This window comes from Dermochelys coriacea, chromosome 4, assembly GCF_009764565.3.
Source record: "Dermochelys coriacea isolate rDerCor1 chromosome 4, rDerCor1.pri.v4, whole genome shotgun sequence".
NCBI classification, from domain to species: domain Eukaryota; kingdom Metazoa; phylum Chordata; order Testudines; family Dermochelyidae; genus Dermochelys; species Dermochelys coriacea.
In genome coordinates this window covers 95,127,349-95,144,064 of record NC_050071.1, presented here as the reverse complement: position 1 = coordinate 95,144,064, position 16,716 = coordinate 95,127,349, and the positions used below count along the sequence as shown (strand labels likewise).

Genomic DNA, 16,716 nt, shown 5'->3' with positions numbered 1-16,716 from the left:
GAAATGTCTCATTGTGCTGCATAAGTCCTTTCCTCGTTCATCTGCAATGGGGACTAGCGAGCAGTGAATCACAGAAATGGGAGAAGTGGAAAGGAGGATAAAGTGGAATTTAATTACTGTTACAATAGAATAATAGGCAGAAATAGAACTTCCCTCTATATAAAAGCACAACTTCGTAATTTGTTTAGGAACCAACCCAGCAGCAACTTTCTAATAAAAGATGTTGCTACAGAGGAATGGAAACCTACTGTGTAAATGAGATGCTTTCTTTCCACAAAAAGAAAAGGAGTACCCGTGGCACCTTAGAGACTAACAAATTTATTAGAGCATAAGCTTTCGTGAGCTATAGCTCATGAAAGCTTATGCTCTAATAAATTTGTTAGTCTCTAAGGTGCCACGGGTACTCCTTTTCTTTTTGCGAATACAGACTAACACGGCTGCTACTCTGAAACCTTTCTTTCCACAATGCCACTAGGACCCATTTAAAGGGCAGCCTTGATGCCTTCTGTGCATGGTTTCCCAGATGGCCAGCATGACAACTGGCCCAGGATTTTAACATCTTGCCCGTAGCAACTATGAAGCCCTCAGACCGTGGCGTTTAGAGTAAATGAGATGAACAGGATATGACTGGTGTATCCATGAGATGTCTTTAGATCGCTAGGATTGCACATGTATGCTGCATCCTTTCAAAAACGTGTGGAAGCTTGGAACAAAACAAGAAAGGCCAGCCACAGGTTTGTCTAGTCTGGCCAGCTGATCAATCTTGATGCCTAATGATACTCAGTTGTGGAGTCAGATATATCTGTAAAAAGAATGCCACTAGCGCTGATACCAACTTTTCATGGTGCTTGGTTGCAGGATTTTGACCATCCATTCAGTAGAAACTCTAATGAAGCTAAGCTCACCAGAACTTTGGGATTATTAATTGCATTGATTAGAGGCCAAGGTGGCATTCTGTTGGGCACTGTACAGAGGGAGTTTACTGTTTCCCTTCATACCAGAAATGAAACTTGACCACATCAATGATTGAAATTTTCTCATTAAGTTCTGCCTAGATACCAAAATGTATCAATGAGGCTTCAGAGAATTCCTGCTGAACTACACTTCTCTTTTGACATGTAGGCTGTTAACTAGATGGTTCAGGTCAGGATGAAGGAGGTGTCTCTACTTCAAGAGGTCTGTTCTTTTCCACAGATGCAGTGAAAGTTCCTTGACTGCTATTCAGTCCAAACCAGTGGAGGGCTAGGATGACAACTTCAGCTCTCGTGACTTCTTTTCTGTACCCTTTATGTGAACTGTCTTTAAACACAGCAAATTCTTGTCTGACCAGGACATTATTTCTAATGCCTCATAGAAGTTTTGACGTCTGACTACTTAGTGGATTTGGAAGGGATACAAACATTCACCTTTAAGATCATAAACCAACTTCTAACTACATAGGAGGAAGGTTCCTCTGGGGGCAAGTTGTTCTGTAACTGCCTACTATGGGGTTTCTTGCATTTTCCTCTTGCAACTAGTATGACCACTAACAGAGACAAAGTACGGATGCTATGGTCTGACCCAATATGGGCATTCCTATATGTGTTTGTTCAGCCACTCTGCTGCTAGCCTGTTAGAAGTGTCAAAGTGAACTAAAAAGATATGTTCTCTGAGATTTTGCAAAATTATGTAGCACAAGGTGTGAGCTTCAGAGAACTGTATGTTTTCCTTCTGCTAAGTAAGGGACCATAAATCCTGAATCATCTCTTCCAAGTATGCACCCCACCTTGCAACGCTTGCTTTTGTAGCAAGTATGCAAAGGTCTACAAGTGAAAACTGAGTAAGCTGTCAGCAGGTTGTTTGTACTTGCCCATAAAAGGGCATTCAAACATGATCCAAGAGTGACACCTAATTTTGCATTGCATCAGATGTGTTATTCTACAACCTCAGAAGAAATCTCCGGAGGCACATTGTGTGAAATTCCATGCACAGGTTGATACTGATGCATAAACCGATAAACCTAGTCAGTGGAGACAGTTAGCTATAGCTGGCTGCTGATAGGAAACAACTTTTGCAATGATATCTTCGATCTTTGCAAATCTTTACCATGGTGGTAAAATTATGACCTGTATCAGGCGTTTTTTGACTCATCTTTTTTGACAGTTTTCTGTGTTGGGCTCAAAAAACCCTTCTTGATTTTGAACTGGTGCGTTTGAATCCTTTCTAGCAGTTGGCAAGTTATTAGTGGGTCTCTTTCTCTAAACAGGAAATGGATTGTGAAACTGTCCATAAATATGTATAGATGGGTAACTACTAAAAGCCACTTAAGACTTTGGGTGTAGAGGGTGGATCAGCGGGCAGAGTTTTGTACATAAACTGTGAGCTGTCATCATACATCAATGCCCATTTTGTCTTTGTCATGCTGAGGTTTGTTAGTTTGTGAAGAAAAAGGAATCTAGGTCTTCCCTGGGAGCTTCTCTTCCAGATTATTTCCTCTGCTAGGAGAAATAGTCCCTTCTTGAGTACCCTGTTGGTGGTGACCAACAGATTGCTATGCTGAATTTCACAGAGATACTTGAGGCTGCTCAGCATTCTCAGATATTAATTTCTCCAAAGTTTTCCCCACATGGTCTCTCATGTATAAATTTGGCTGCACAAGGTATCTGTTTAAGACGAGTTTCAGAGTAGCAGCCGTGTTTGTCTGTATTCGCAAAAAGAAAAGGAGTACTTGTGGCACCTTAGAGACTAACAAATTTATTTGAGCATAAGCTTTCGTGAGCTACAGATGAAGCATCCGATGAAGTGAGCTGTAGCTCACAAAAGCTTATGCTCAAATAAATTTGTTAGTCTCTAAGGTGCCACAAGTACTCCTTTTCTTTTTGTTTAAGACGAGTGATTGCTACTCATGGTGTAGCCATGGAATTAGGAGCCAATGCTCATCTCAAATCACATCAAGAGCCAGGAAATATTCCAAAAAAATAATATTTTACACACTGCTCCCAGCATTGACCAGAATGTGAACCTGAGACCTCTGACATTCAAAGCAAAAATCACACCCCTAGGCAGTAGCAAGCAAGAGGCTCATCAAGTTGATTTTCCTTATTAAGGATAGGATCTGAATGGCCACAGCTGAAGCTTTGAAATTTCACTCTTATAGTCTATAAGGGATCTTTTGGAAGGAAGTCCCCTTCTTATGCTTTGACTGTCTTTCACTGGTAGAGCTACTGCTGCACCAACTGTAGCTTCCCAAAGTTTATGGAATTTTAATCCATTTTTATATAACATAGTTTAACATTTAATTTTAACCAGAAATCCCCATTCAGATCTTATGATGTTCTTAAAACAGGCACATACTAGAAACTCTGTATCTAATTTTGCTTAAAGGAGAATATTTTTTATAATTAATGCATTCTTTGTGAGCCACTGGCTTCTTGCCCTGTGAGAGTCATGAGTTTTTTTGGGTTTTGTTGGTTTTTGGTGGTGCGCGTATGAGACTTCCTCTGGTTGTTGGGAGGAGGGAGGTGGCATGCTATTCATCCTGGCCTAGGGACCACTTGATTGAGATGGGTACTGGAACAAATATTCTGATTGGTGTTCTTTTGAAGGCTAGCTGGTGGGCTATTTCCACAACCTACTGCCCACGCTGACTATCACCCTGGTAAGTGCTTCAGGAGCAACCTAGTGTCACTCTCAGGCTTTACTCACTAAATTGGGAGTCATTTTGAACATGGAAAGGGATTTTTCATTTGTCTCACTGTAATCCCATGATGGTTGAGCTGCATCAGAAATAGTCCTCCTGTGCCCCTGTTCTGTCACATACTGCCTGGGGTGCTCCTTATATTTTAGTATGAAGCCAGTCTATAGGGAGGTGGAAGGGAAGAGAGAGACCCCTTCTCACCTTTCAGACTGTAAGCCCCTTTCCCTGGCAGAGTGAGGGTCTGCAGGATGACAACCTGATAGGCACAAATTCTCATCACACTGCAGCCTGAGGCAGGGCTTACAGGTGTACCAGGCTTCTCTGCCTACCCAGACTATGGCATAGAGTGGGGGAGGGGCAGTGAACCTGATATAGCAAGATGTGAGAAAGTCCTGTAGAGGACAAAAGCCCCAACAAACCCTCCCTCAGGGTGAGATGGCAAAGGAGAAAGGGTTCAAACCCTGATTTTTACACTCCTTGCTCATTAACAATACGAACTGCTGCCTTACAAAAGGGACACTTGCTTTTGTCTTTTTTTAAAACCTGAAGTCTCACTAAGATGTGAGGGGTTCTCCTCTGTACGAATGTTCATGCTCCAGGTGAGACTTCCCATGATGGAGTCATGGATTTGGATGGTGGATGAAGCCCTGGCACAGCTGTCTGGCTCAAAACACCACGGCCTAGCCATGCAAGTTGGCAACCCATGGCAGCATGCCATAGCTCTCCCAAGCCCTTATGCTCTGGCATTGCAAAGGTCAGTGGCAGTAGGCCATAGCTCACCCTTTGAGTTTCCTGAAAAGCTGCCTACAGCACCCTTTGGATGTGGCTCAATGCTTGTAGGGCTTCTCTGCTGCTGCTGGGGTGGGTGGGAGGGAGGGAGAGTCTGATCAAAAGGTGCTGCACCAGAGGGATGGAACCTCGATGTTCCAGTGATTCCTCACGTCAGCAAAGGGTAAGGGGACTAGAAGGTGAGATGAAGTCACTACTGCACAAAAATGAATACAAATGAGAGGTTTAAACAAAGTGGGGTCAGGAGAAACTGAGCCACCAGTTTGTTCTACTGCCAGAAGCAGAATTTCTGGTGGCCTGAGTTGAAGGGTGGCACTTCATTCAGTGCTGTTGCTGGAGACTCCAGGATTATTTCCAAACTCCACAGGTGGTAGGCATCTCCCATTAGGGATGAATGAGCTGAGAAGCTGTGCAGCAGAAATATACTTAGACTATATGAGGAGGAAAGCATGTTAACTATTGAAACACATTTTAATTCTCTTTAGAAATCTAATTAACAGGACTTGGTGCAAAACAGGAAGTAAGGTAATAAACTTCCACCCAAAATTCTGTTTAATCAAAATGATACCATGATTAGTATTAAACTGTCACCCATGTCTGGTGCCTGAGGTGCATCAATGGTTCCTGTGCTTCAAACAGAAAATCCTTGTGGTATCAAATCTCAGATACTAAAAATTGCCACTCCATGGTAAGTGCTGACTTTTTAATAATGACAGTGGAGATAGCTTAGTATTTCTCTGTAGTTAGAAAAGGCAATAATTCCATCGTCTCAGATACCACTGTGGCGAAGTGTCGATTTTATTTTTTCTGGTTTAACAGCTACCACTGTCCCTGTATTCTTGTTTTATTTTTATTCTGGTTCTCAGTGAGAAGGTTTATTACTCTATAGTTATATGTGACACATTGGTAAAATATAAATGAAAGGGATAGATTTTTATAAATTTCCTAGCTGAAAGTCAAAGCGAATATTAAAACTAGTCAAACCCTCAGCTGAAATCATTTAATAACATTCATTGTCTCTTTAGTCTCTAAAAAGAGATTTGCTGTTTTGACAAGATCACCTCGCTGATTTTTTTTTTAATATGTTTACGTGGAAGTTATTTGTCTAACTAGCCATTTGTACGTCAACAATAAAACTGTCTCAGCTCTGCTCACCCCTCAAAGCAGTGTGCTACCGTCAAAACCCATTTGTTTGCTATCAAAACACAGCCACATATGTGCCCACTTGGTTCACTCTGCAGAGAGCACTGCCACGGCCATCGTCCTGGACGACTAGTCCTGCCACCAAGGATCCTCTTGCTCATGCGAGCTGCAGGGCGACGGCCACAATCTAGTGAGAAATGTAAGATACAGTGTGTTATTCACTGCCACGAAATTCAACGTGCATAGAACGTTCTCAAAATCTGCTCTGAAAAAAATATTGCAAAGGGATTTCTCTATATGGAATGAAGTTATAAAACTCATGAAATTATGTCGCACTTATGGGAAGAATTTATAAAAACAAAACACTGTGCTGAATTTCTATACAATGAGCCAAATTCATCCCTCCTTTTACTTCAGTGGACTGAGCCCAGGGATTAATTTGACCTATTTAGGTTCCCAAATAAGACAAACGCGGGGGGGGGGGGGGAGAGGAGAAAAGCCAGACTAAGGTGGAAGAGTTTGGCTTTCTCTGAGAAGTAGAGCTATCAACCTACCCTTGGGCAGGAGGGTTATTTTTATACCAGTGCATCACCTGTCAATCACCAGCATGCTGTTGCTACCCTGGACTACACACCAGAACTGGCACTGGAGTATTGGAAAGCCTTTGCCCAGGCCCAGAAGCCCAAGTTTGGATGTGCATCTATCTGCAGGATATATAATACTTGCTTTACTCATGGAAATTTCAAATGAAAAATAGCTATTTGCTCATATATAGCTTGCCAGTGAAGATTCATTTTTTTACAATGCCTATTCTAGTGCTTTGTCCATTCTAGTTTTAAATATCCACCACTTCCCTTGGAAATTATATCATATTGTTATAAATTTGACTGACAAGAAGTTTTCCATTAACTTGCTGGTCAGCTACACACCTTTTAAAAGTATGTTCATCCCTTTCTTTTAGTTCTCCTTTTTAATTCTGGGATTGTAATGTGACAGGCTATTATAAATCTCTTGTTTTATTACTGCTCAATTTAGAGAATTGGCTTACATAGTATCAGTTTCTGGAATCCTTCCCCAGGGGAGGATATCCTGTTTTTGCATATATGTGGGAATTTAGCGATGAAGAAATAAATTAGTACAATGTTGATTTGTAACTATTAAATTCTTAGCACGTTCCCTCAAATAACTTCAGGGGGCAAGGACCTTTGTGTTGCTTTAAAGTCCTCTATATGTACTACATGTAAGAGGCAAACAACCTTACAGAGTCCTACAAGATGATTTTTTTTGGTAATAGTAAACTTTGAGTAGTTTCCTGGATCTAGGTCATGTTTTATGATTGATTTTTCTCATCAGGTTAATATAATTATTCAAAAAAAGAAAAGGAGTACTTGTGGCACCTTAGAGACTAACAAATTTATTTGAGTATAAGCTTTCGTGAGCTACAGCTCACTTCACGAAAGCTTATGCTCAAATAAATTTGTTAGTCTCTAAGGTGCCACGAGTACTCCTTTTCTTTTTGCGAATACAGACTAACACGGCTGCTACTCTGAAACCTATATTTATTCAAAATGTTCTTCAAGAAAGCTTTTTCATTTTGTAGAACCTAACATCCATCTGAAGAATTGCTGTATTTTCAAACCACTTAAACTTGCACAATCCACTGTGCATTTAGATTTAATCTGGAGTTTTCGCCTTTAAATTTCCCTATCCCCTTGATAGAGCTACAAATAGATCACATACCATATCAGGAGCTTACTTACTATAGTGGTAGCAAAAGATGTTCCCAACAGGAACAAAAGTTTAGTCTAATCAAAACATGGATATTGATAAGATTAGGGCAAACCAAGAATTCATCCTTTGGTTCTGGTTCCATTTGCAAGACATTGGAAAGATGATTATACCAGTGCAAACAGTTAGTGGTATAATTTCTGGGACAGATTCTGTTTTCAGTCAATCCAGAGTAAATCCAATAAAGTCAGTGAACTTACTCCAGACTCACTAATATCTCAGTCTGGCCCTTTCTCATTAGACTCTATGGACCAAATCTTTATGTCTTTATTCAGGCAAGTTTCCACAGAAGCCTGAGAGAGTCTTCCTAAGTAAGACTTGAGGAAGAACTATGTAACATGCAGTACTTGTAACTATATCATCATACCAATTATAGACCAAGCCTGCTCCCTTTGACATTAATTGCAAGACTTCCAATTAATTTAGTGGAGGCAGGAGCCAGCCTTAGTCCAATACAATGGACAATTTCATCATCAAAAGGGGAAAAAAGCTGAAAACATTGGATGTAGTGGCCAAAAAAAATTAATGGGAAACTAATAGATGAACAAAAGTATATCAGATTTCAGATTACACATTAAAGATTTGTTTTTGAGAAATTATATTTCAACATATCAAAGACACATGCTTAAAAGTCCAAATAAAATGCTCTTCATATGTTGTTCCAGGAATTATGTTTTTCTCTTACCTTTTTTGCTACAGAGAAGGGACACTTTGCTTCTGCTTTGACATGACTGCCTAAGTGTTGAAACAATAAAAATGAAAAACATATTAACAATTTACATATCATATTATATCAGCCCAATATAAGAGCAATTGGATCATTTTGTTTAATCACAGCAAAATCAATTCACATGATACAATGAAACACAGGGAGCATTATATTGGGGCACCAGAAATTGCACTGGATTCCAGTTTGTTTCTGAAGGCAGTTAAAGGTGTTATTTTAGATCTATATAAAGACTTCATGAATTGGGTGCTGCATATTTTAGCCCTGGTCTACCACTACGAGTTTAGGTCGAATTTAGCAGCATTAGATCGATTTAACCCTGAACCCATCCACACGATGAAGCCATTGTCGTCAACTTAAAGGGCTCTTAAAATCTATTTCTGTACTCCTCCCTGACGAGGGGATTAGCGCTGAAATTGACATTGCTGGGTCAAATTTGGGGTAGTGTGGACGCAATTGGACAGTATTGGCCTCCGGGAGCTGTCCCAGAGTGCTCCATTGTGACTGCTCTGGACAACACTTTCAACTCATTTGCACTAACCAGGTACACAGGAAAAGCCCTGGGAACTTTTGAATTTCATTTCCTCTTTGGCCAGCGTGGCAAGCTCATCAGCACAGGTGACCAGTCAGTCCCAGAATCACAAAAGAGCTCCAGCAAGGACTGAACAGGAGGTACTGGATCTGATCGCTGTATGGGTAGACGAATCTGTGCTATCAGAACATTCCAAAAGACGAAATGCCAAAACATTTGCAAAAATCTCCGAGGGCATGATGGACAGAGGCTATAACAGGGACCCACAGCAGTGCTGCGTGAAAATTAAGGAGCTCAGGCAAGCCTACCAAAAAGGCAAACGGCCGCTCCAGGTCAGAGCCCCAGACATGCCACTTCTATGAGCTGCATGCAATTCTGGGAGGAAGGGGAGGCCATACCACTACCCCACCCCGTCCATGGACACCGGCAAGGGGGGAGTCTCATGCAACAGGGATGAGGATTTTGGGGATGAGGAAGGTGAGGAGGAGGAGGAGGAGGATAATGCACAGCAGGCAAGCGGATAAACCGTTCTCCCTGACAGCCAGGAACTGTTTATCACCCTGGAGCCAATACCCTCCCAAGGCGGGCTCCCGGACCATGAAGCCGGAGAAGGCACCTCTGGTGAGTGTACCTTTGTAAATATAATACCTGGTTTAAAAGCAAGCCTGTTTAATGATTAATTTGCCCTGAAGACTTGGGATGCATTCGCAGCCAGTACAGCTACTGGAAAAGTCTGTTAACATGTCTGGGGATGGAGCAGAAATCCTCAAGGGACATCTCCATGAAGCTCTCCTGGAGGTACTCCCAAAGCCTTTGCAAAAGGTTTCTGGGGAGGGCAGCCTTATTCCGTCCTCCATAGGACACTTTACCACACCAGGCCAGTAGCACGTAGTCTGGAATCATTGCACAACAAAGCATGGCAGCGTCTGGTCCCTGTGTTTGCTGGCATTCAATCAACATCTGTTCTTTATCTCTCTGTGTTATCCTCAGGAAAGTGATCATCCCAGAGAATTGGAGGGCTTAGTTGGGTTTGTGCTGCACATTAACCCGAAAACCACAGCCCCTCCTTTTAAATGGCCAACCCAATCGGTGCTTGGTATGGGAAAGGAGGGCGCTGCTGTTTGAAACCATTTCCACATGTTATGAAGGTTGAAGAAGCCGAAAGACTGTGACTTACCATGGCTGTCTGCAAGCCGAATTCTGTTACCTGGCCCTGCGTGCGTGATCTCTCGCACCAAAATGGCAGGCCCCCAATATAAGAGGCAAAATGCGACCTTGTACTGAAAGCACATGTGCTATGTAATATTAACAGCTTGGTTCACCATGAAAGAGTCTACCCATTGTTCTCTAAAATGTGTCTTTTTGAATACTACTCTCCCTTTTTCTCCTCCCATAGCTGAAAATGTTTCAACACTCCCCATATCATCTCCATCCCAGAGGCTAGCTCAGATAAGAAGGCGAAAAAAATGCACTCGCGATGAAATGTTCTCTGAGCTCATGCAGTCCTCCTGCACTGAAAGAGCTCAGCAGAATGTGTGGAGGCAAACAACATCAGAGTCCAGGAGAGCAGAAAATGAACAAAAGGAAAGAAGGGACGAGCGAGATGAGAGGTGGTGGCAGCGCGATGAGAGGAGGCAGGATGTAATGCTCAGACTACGGGGGGATCAAACTGATATGCTCCAGCATCTGGTGGAGCTGCAGGAAAGGCAGCAGGAGCACAGACTGCCGCTGCAGCCCCTGTGTAACCGCCTGCCCTCCTCCCCAAGTTTCATAGATTCATAGATACTAAGGTCAGAAGGGACCATTCTGATCATCTAGTCCGACCTCCTGCACAGCACAGGCCACAGAATCTCACCCACCCACTCCTATGAAAAACCTCACCCATGTCTGAGCTATTGAAGTCCTTAAATCATGGTTTAAAGACTTCAAGGAGCAGAGAAGCCTCCCTCAAGTCAACCATGCCCCATGCAACAGAGGAAGGTGAAAAACCTCCAGGGCCTCTCCAATCTGCCCTGGAGGAAAATTCCTTCCCAACCCCAAATATGGCAATCAGCTAAACCCTGAGCATATGGGCAAGATTCACCAGCCAGATACCCAGGAAAGAATTTTCTGTAGTAACACAGATCCCATCCATCTAATATCCCATCTCAGGGGATTTGGCCTATTTACCCTGAATATTTAAAGATCAATTACTTACCAAAATCCCATTATCCCATCATACCATCTCCTCCATAAACTTATCAAGCAGAATCTTAAAACCAGATAGATCTTTTGCCCCCACTGCTTCCCTTGGAAGGCTATTCCAAAATTTCACTCCTCTGATGGTTAAAAACCTTTGTCTGATTTCAAGTCTAAAGTTCCTGGTGGCCAGTTTATACCCATTTGTTCTTGTGTCCACATTGGTGCTGAGCTGAAATAATTCCTCTCCCTCTCCTGTATTTATCCCTCTGATATATTTATAGAGAGCAATCATATCTCCCCTCAACCTTCTTTTAGTTAGGCTAAAGAAGCCAAGCTCCTTAAGTCTCCTTTCATAAGACAAGTTTTCCATTCCTCGGATCATCCTAGTAGCCCTTCTCTGTACCTGCTCCAGCTTGAATTCATCCTTTTTAAACATGGGAGACCAGAACTGCACACAGTATTCTAGGTGAGGTCTCACCAGTGCCTTCTATAATGGTACTAAAACCTCCTTATCCCTACTGGAAATGCCTCTCCTGATGCATCCCAAAACCGCATTAGCTTTTTTCACAGCCATATCACATTGGCAGCTCATAGTCATCCTATGATCAACCAATACTCCAAGGTCCTTCTCCTCTTCCATTACTTCTAATTGATGCGTCCGCAATTTATAACTAAAATTCTTGTTATTAATCCCTAAATGCATAACCTTTCACTTCTCACTATTAAATTGCATCCTATTACTATTACTCCAGTTTACAAGGTCATCCAGATCCTCCTGTATAATATCCCGATCCTTCTCTGAATTGGCAATACCTCCCAGCTTTGTATCATCTGCAAACTTTATTAGCACACTGCCACTTTTTGTGCCAAGGTCAGTAATAAAAAGATTAAATAAGATTGGTCCCAAAACCGATCCCTGAGGAACTCCACTGGTAACCTCCCTCCAACCTGACAGTTCGCCTTTCAGTAGGACCCGTTGCAGTCTCCCCTTTAACCAATTCCTTATCCACCTTTTGATGTTCATATTGATCCCCATCTTCTCCAATTTAACTAATAATTCCCCATGTGGCACGGTATCAAATGCCTTACTGAAATCTAGGTAAATTAGATCCACTGCATTTCCTTTACCTAAAAAATCTGTTACCTTTTCAAAAAAGGAGATTAGGTTGGTTTGGCACGATCTACCTTTTGTAAAACCATGTTGTATTTTGTCCCATTTACCATTGACTGTGGAAAAACCTGAGTGTCTCTGGATTAAGTTTAGAAGTGTGTGCAACAAGAGTGATGTCATGGTGGGAGTCTGCTATAGACCACCGGACCAGGGGGATGAGGTGGATGAGGCTTTCTTCCGGCAACTCACGGAAGCTACTAGATCGCATGCCCTGATTCTCATGGGTGACTTTAATTTTCCTGATATCTGCTGGGAGAGCAATACAGCGGTGCATAGACAATCCAGGAAGTTTTTGGAAAGCGTAGGGGACAATTTCCTGGTGCAAGTGCTAGGGGAGCCAACTAGGGGGAGCGCTTTTCTCGACCTGCTGCTCACAAACCGGGTAGAATTAGTGGGGGAAGCAAAAGTGGATAGGAATCTGGGAGGCAGTGACCATGAGTTGGTTGAGTTCAGGATCCTGACGCAGGGAAGAAAGGTAAGCAGCAGGATACGGACCCTGGACTTCAGGAAAGCAGACTTTGACTCCCTCAGGGAACAGATGGCCAGGATCCCCTGGGGGACTAACATGAAAGGGAAGGGAGTCCAGGAGAGCTGGCTGTATTTCAAGGAATCCCTGTTGAGGTTACAGGGACAAACCATCCCGATGAGTCGAAAGAATAGTAAATATGGCAGGCGACCAGCTTGGCTTAATGGTGAAATCCTAGCGGATCTTAAACATAAAAAAGAAGCTTACAAGAAGTGGAAGGTTGGACATATGACCAGGGAAGAGTATAAAAATATTGCTCGGGCATGTAGGAAAGATATCAGGAGGGCCAAATCGCACCTGGAGCTGCAGCTAGCAAGAGATGTCAAGAGTAACAAGAAGGGTTTCTTCAGGTATGTTGGCAACAAGAAGAAAGCCAAGGAAAGTGTGGGCCCCTTACTGAATGAGGGAGGCAAGCTAGTGACAGAGGATGTGGAAAAAGCTAATGTACTCAATGCTTTTTTTGCCTCTGTTTTCACTAACAAGGTCAGCTCCCAGACTGCTGTGCTGGGCAACACAAAATGGGGAAGAGATGGCCAGCCCTCTGTAGAGATAGAGGTGGTTAGGGACTATTTAGAAAAGCTGGACATGCACAAGTCCATGGGGCCGGACGAATTGCATCCGAGAGTGCTGAAGGAATTGGCGGCTGTGATTGCAGAGCCCTTGGCCATTATCTTTGAAAACTCGTGGCGAACGGGGGAAGTCCCGGATGACTGGAAAAAGGCTAATGTAGTGCCCATCTTTAAAAAAGGGAAGAAGGAGGATCCTGGGAACTACAGGCCAGTCAGCCTCACCTCAGTCCCTGGAAAAATCATGGAGCAGGTCCTCAAAGAATCAATCCTGAAGCACTTAGAGGAGAGGAAAGTGATCAGGAACAGTCAGCATGGATTCACCAAGGGAAGGTCATGCCTGACTAATCTAATCGCCTTTTATGATGAGATTACTGGTTCTGTGGATGAAGGGAAAGCAGTGGATGTATTGTTTCTTGACTTTAGCAAAGCTTTTGACACGGTCTCCCACAGCATTCTTGTCAGCAAGTTAAGGAAGTATGGGCTGGATGAATGCACTATAAGGTGGGTAGAAAGCTGGCTAGATTGTCGGGCTCAACGGGTAGTGATCAATGGCTCCATGTCTAGTTGGCAGCCGGTGTCAAGTGGAGTGCCCCAGGGGTCGGTCCTGGGGCCCGTTTTGTTCAATATCTTCATAAATGATCCGGAGGATGGTGTGGATTGCACTCTCAGCAAATTTGCGGATGATACTAAACTGGGAGGAGTGGTAGATACGCTGGAGGGGAGGGATAGGATACAGAAGGACCTAGACAAATTGGAGGATTGGGCCAAAAGAAATCTAATGAGGTTCAATAAGGATAAGTGCAGGGTCCTGCACTTAGGATGGAAGAATCCAATGCACCGCTACAGACTAGGGACCGAATGGCTCGGCAGCAGTTCTGCGGAAAAGGACCTAGGGGTGACAGTGGACGAGAAGCTGGATATGAGTCAGCAGTGTGCCCTTGTTGCCAAGAAGGCCAATGGCATTTTGGGATGTATAAGTAGGGGCATAGCGAGCAGATCGAGGGACGTGATCGTTCCCCTCTATTCGACACTGGTGAGGCCTCATCTGGAGTACTGTGTCCAGTTTTGGGCCCCACACTACAGGAAGGATGTGGATAAATTGGAAAGAGTACAACGAAGGGCAACGAAAATGATTAGGGGTCTAGAGCACATGACTTATGAGGAGAGGCTGAGGGAGCTGGGATTGTTTAGTCTGCAGAAGAGAAGAATGAGGGGGGATTTGATAGCTGCTTTCAACTACCTGAAAGGGGGTTTCAAAGAGGATGGCTCTAGACTGTTCTCAATGGTAGCAGATGACAGAACGAGGAGTAATGGTCTCAAGTTGCAATGGGGGAGGTTTAGATTGGATATTAGGAAAAACTTTTTCACTAAGAGGGTGGTGAAACACTGGAATGCGTTACCTAGGGAGGTGGTAGAATCTCCTTCCTTAGAGGTTTTTAAGGTCAGGCTTGACAAAGCCCTGGCTGGGATGATTTAACTGGGACTTGGTCCTGCTTTGAGCAGGGGGTTGGACTAGATGACCTTCTGGGGTCCCTTCCAACCCTGATATTCTATGATTCTATGATTCTATGACTTCAATGTCCTTAATTAATTTCTCCTTCAAAATTTTTTCCATAGCCTTCTCACCCAAACACCCCAGAACATGGGGGGGGTGCTGCTCCAGGCACAGACCCACTCCACTCCAGAGGACTGCCCAAGCAACAGAAAGCTAGCATTCAAAAAATTTTGAAGTGCAGTGTGGCCTTGTCCTTCCCTCCTACCCTCATCCACCACCCCACCCAGGCTACCTTGGCAGTTATCCCCCTATTTGTGTGATGAATTAATAAAGAATGCATGATTTTGAAACAACAATGACTTTATTGCCTCTGCAAGCGGTGATCAAAGGGGGAAGAGTGGTTGGCTTACAGGGAAGTAGAGTGAACCAAGGGGGCGGGTTTTCATCAAGGAGAAACAAACAGAACTGTCACACCGTAGCCTGGCCAGTCATGAAACTGGTTTTCAAAGCTTCTCTGATGCGCAGCACGCTCAGCTGTGCTCTTCTAATCATCCTGGTGTCTGGCTGCGTGTAATCAGTGGCCAGGAGATTTTCCTCAACCTCCCACCCCACCATAAACGTCTCCCCCTTACTCCCACAGATATTGTGAAGCACACAGCAAGGAGCAATAACAATGGAAATATTGGTTGCGCTGAGGTCTAACTGAGTCAATAAAAGAAAAGGAGTACTTGTGGCACCTTAGAGACTAACAAATTTATTAGAGCATAAGCTTTCGTGAGCTACAGCTCACTTCATCGGATGCATTTGGTGGAAAAAACAGAGGAGAGATTTATATACACACACACAGAGAACATGAAACAATGGGTTTATCATACACACTGTAAGGAGAGTGATCACTTAAGATAAGCCATCACCAACAGCAGGGGGGGGAAGGAGGAAAACCTTTCATGGTGACAAGCAGGTAGGCTAATTCCAGCAGTTAACAAGAATATCAGAGGAACAGTGGGGGGTGGGGTGGGAGGGAGAAATACCATGGGGAAATAGTTTTACTTTGTGTAATAACTCATCCATTCCCAGTCTCTATTCAAGCCTAAGTTAATTGTATCCAGTTTGCAAATTAATTCCAATTCAGCAGTCTCTCGTTGGAGTCTGTTTTTGAAGCTTTTTTGTTGAAGTATAGCCACTCTTAGGTCTGTGATCGAGTGACCAGAGAGATTGAAGTGTTCTCCAACTGGTTTTTGAATGTTATAATTCTTGACGTCTGATTTGTGTCCATTCATTCTTTTACGTAGAGACTGTCCAGTTTGGCCAATGTACATGGCAGAGGGGCATTGCTGGCACATGATGGCATATATCACATTGGTAGATGCGCAGGTGAACGAGCCTCTGATAGTGTGGCTGATGTGATTAGGCCCTATGATGGTATCCCCTGAATAGATATGTGGACAGAGTTGGCAACGGGCTTTGTTGCAAGGATAGGTTCCTGGGTTAGTGGTTCTGTTGTGTGGTGTGTGGTTGCTGCTGAGTATTTGCTTCAGATTGGGGGGCTGTCTGTAAGCAAGGACTGGTCTGTCTCCCAAGATCTGAGAGAGCGATGGCTCGTCCTTCAGGATAGGTTGTAGATCCTTGATGATGCATTGGAGGGGTTTTAGTTGGGGGCTGAAGGTGATGGCTAGTGGCGTTCTGTTGTTTTCTTTGTTGGGCCTGTCCTGTAGTAGGTGACTTCTGGGTACTCTTCTGGCTCTGTCAATCTGTTTCTTCACTTCAGCAGGTGGGTACTGTAGTTGTAGGAATGCATGATAGAGATCTTGTAGGTGTTTGTCTCTGTCTGAGGGGTTGGAGCAAATGCGGTTATATCGTAGCGCTTGGCTGTAGACAATGGATCGAGTGGTATGATCTGGATGAAAGCTAGAGGCATGTAGGTAGGAATAGCGGTCAGTAGGTTTCCGATATAGGGTGGTGTTTATGTGACCATCGCTTATTAGCACCGTAGTGTCCAGGAAGTGGATCTCTTGTGTGGACTGGTCCAGGCTGAGGTTGATGGTGGGATGGAAATTGTTGAAATCATGGTGGAATTCCTCAAGAGCTTCTTTTCCATGGGTCCAGATGATGAAGATGT

At 43.5% G+C, this 16,716-nt stretch overlaps 1 protein-coding gene across 1 annotated transcript in view; it reads right to left on the bottom strand.

Annotated features, from left to right (window-relative positions):
- Window positions 1-16,716, bottom strand: part of CORIN (corin, serine peptidase) — a 324,441-nt gene that overhangs the window by 8,722 nt on the left and 299,003 nt on the right. The window contains exons 18-19 of the mRNA XM_038400915.2: window positions 8,082-8,131; window positions 5,621-5,795 (exon numbers count right to left, since the gene is read on the bottom strand). Coding sequence (XP_038256843.1) covers window positions 5,621-5,795; window positions 8,082-8,131 — 225 coding nt within the window. The remainder of the gene's footprint in view (window positions 1-5,620; window positions 5,796-8,081; window positions 8,132-16,716) is intronic.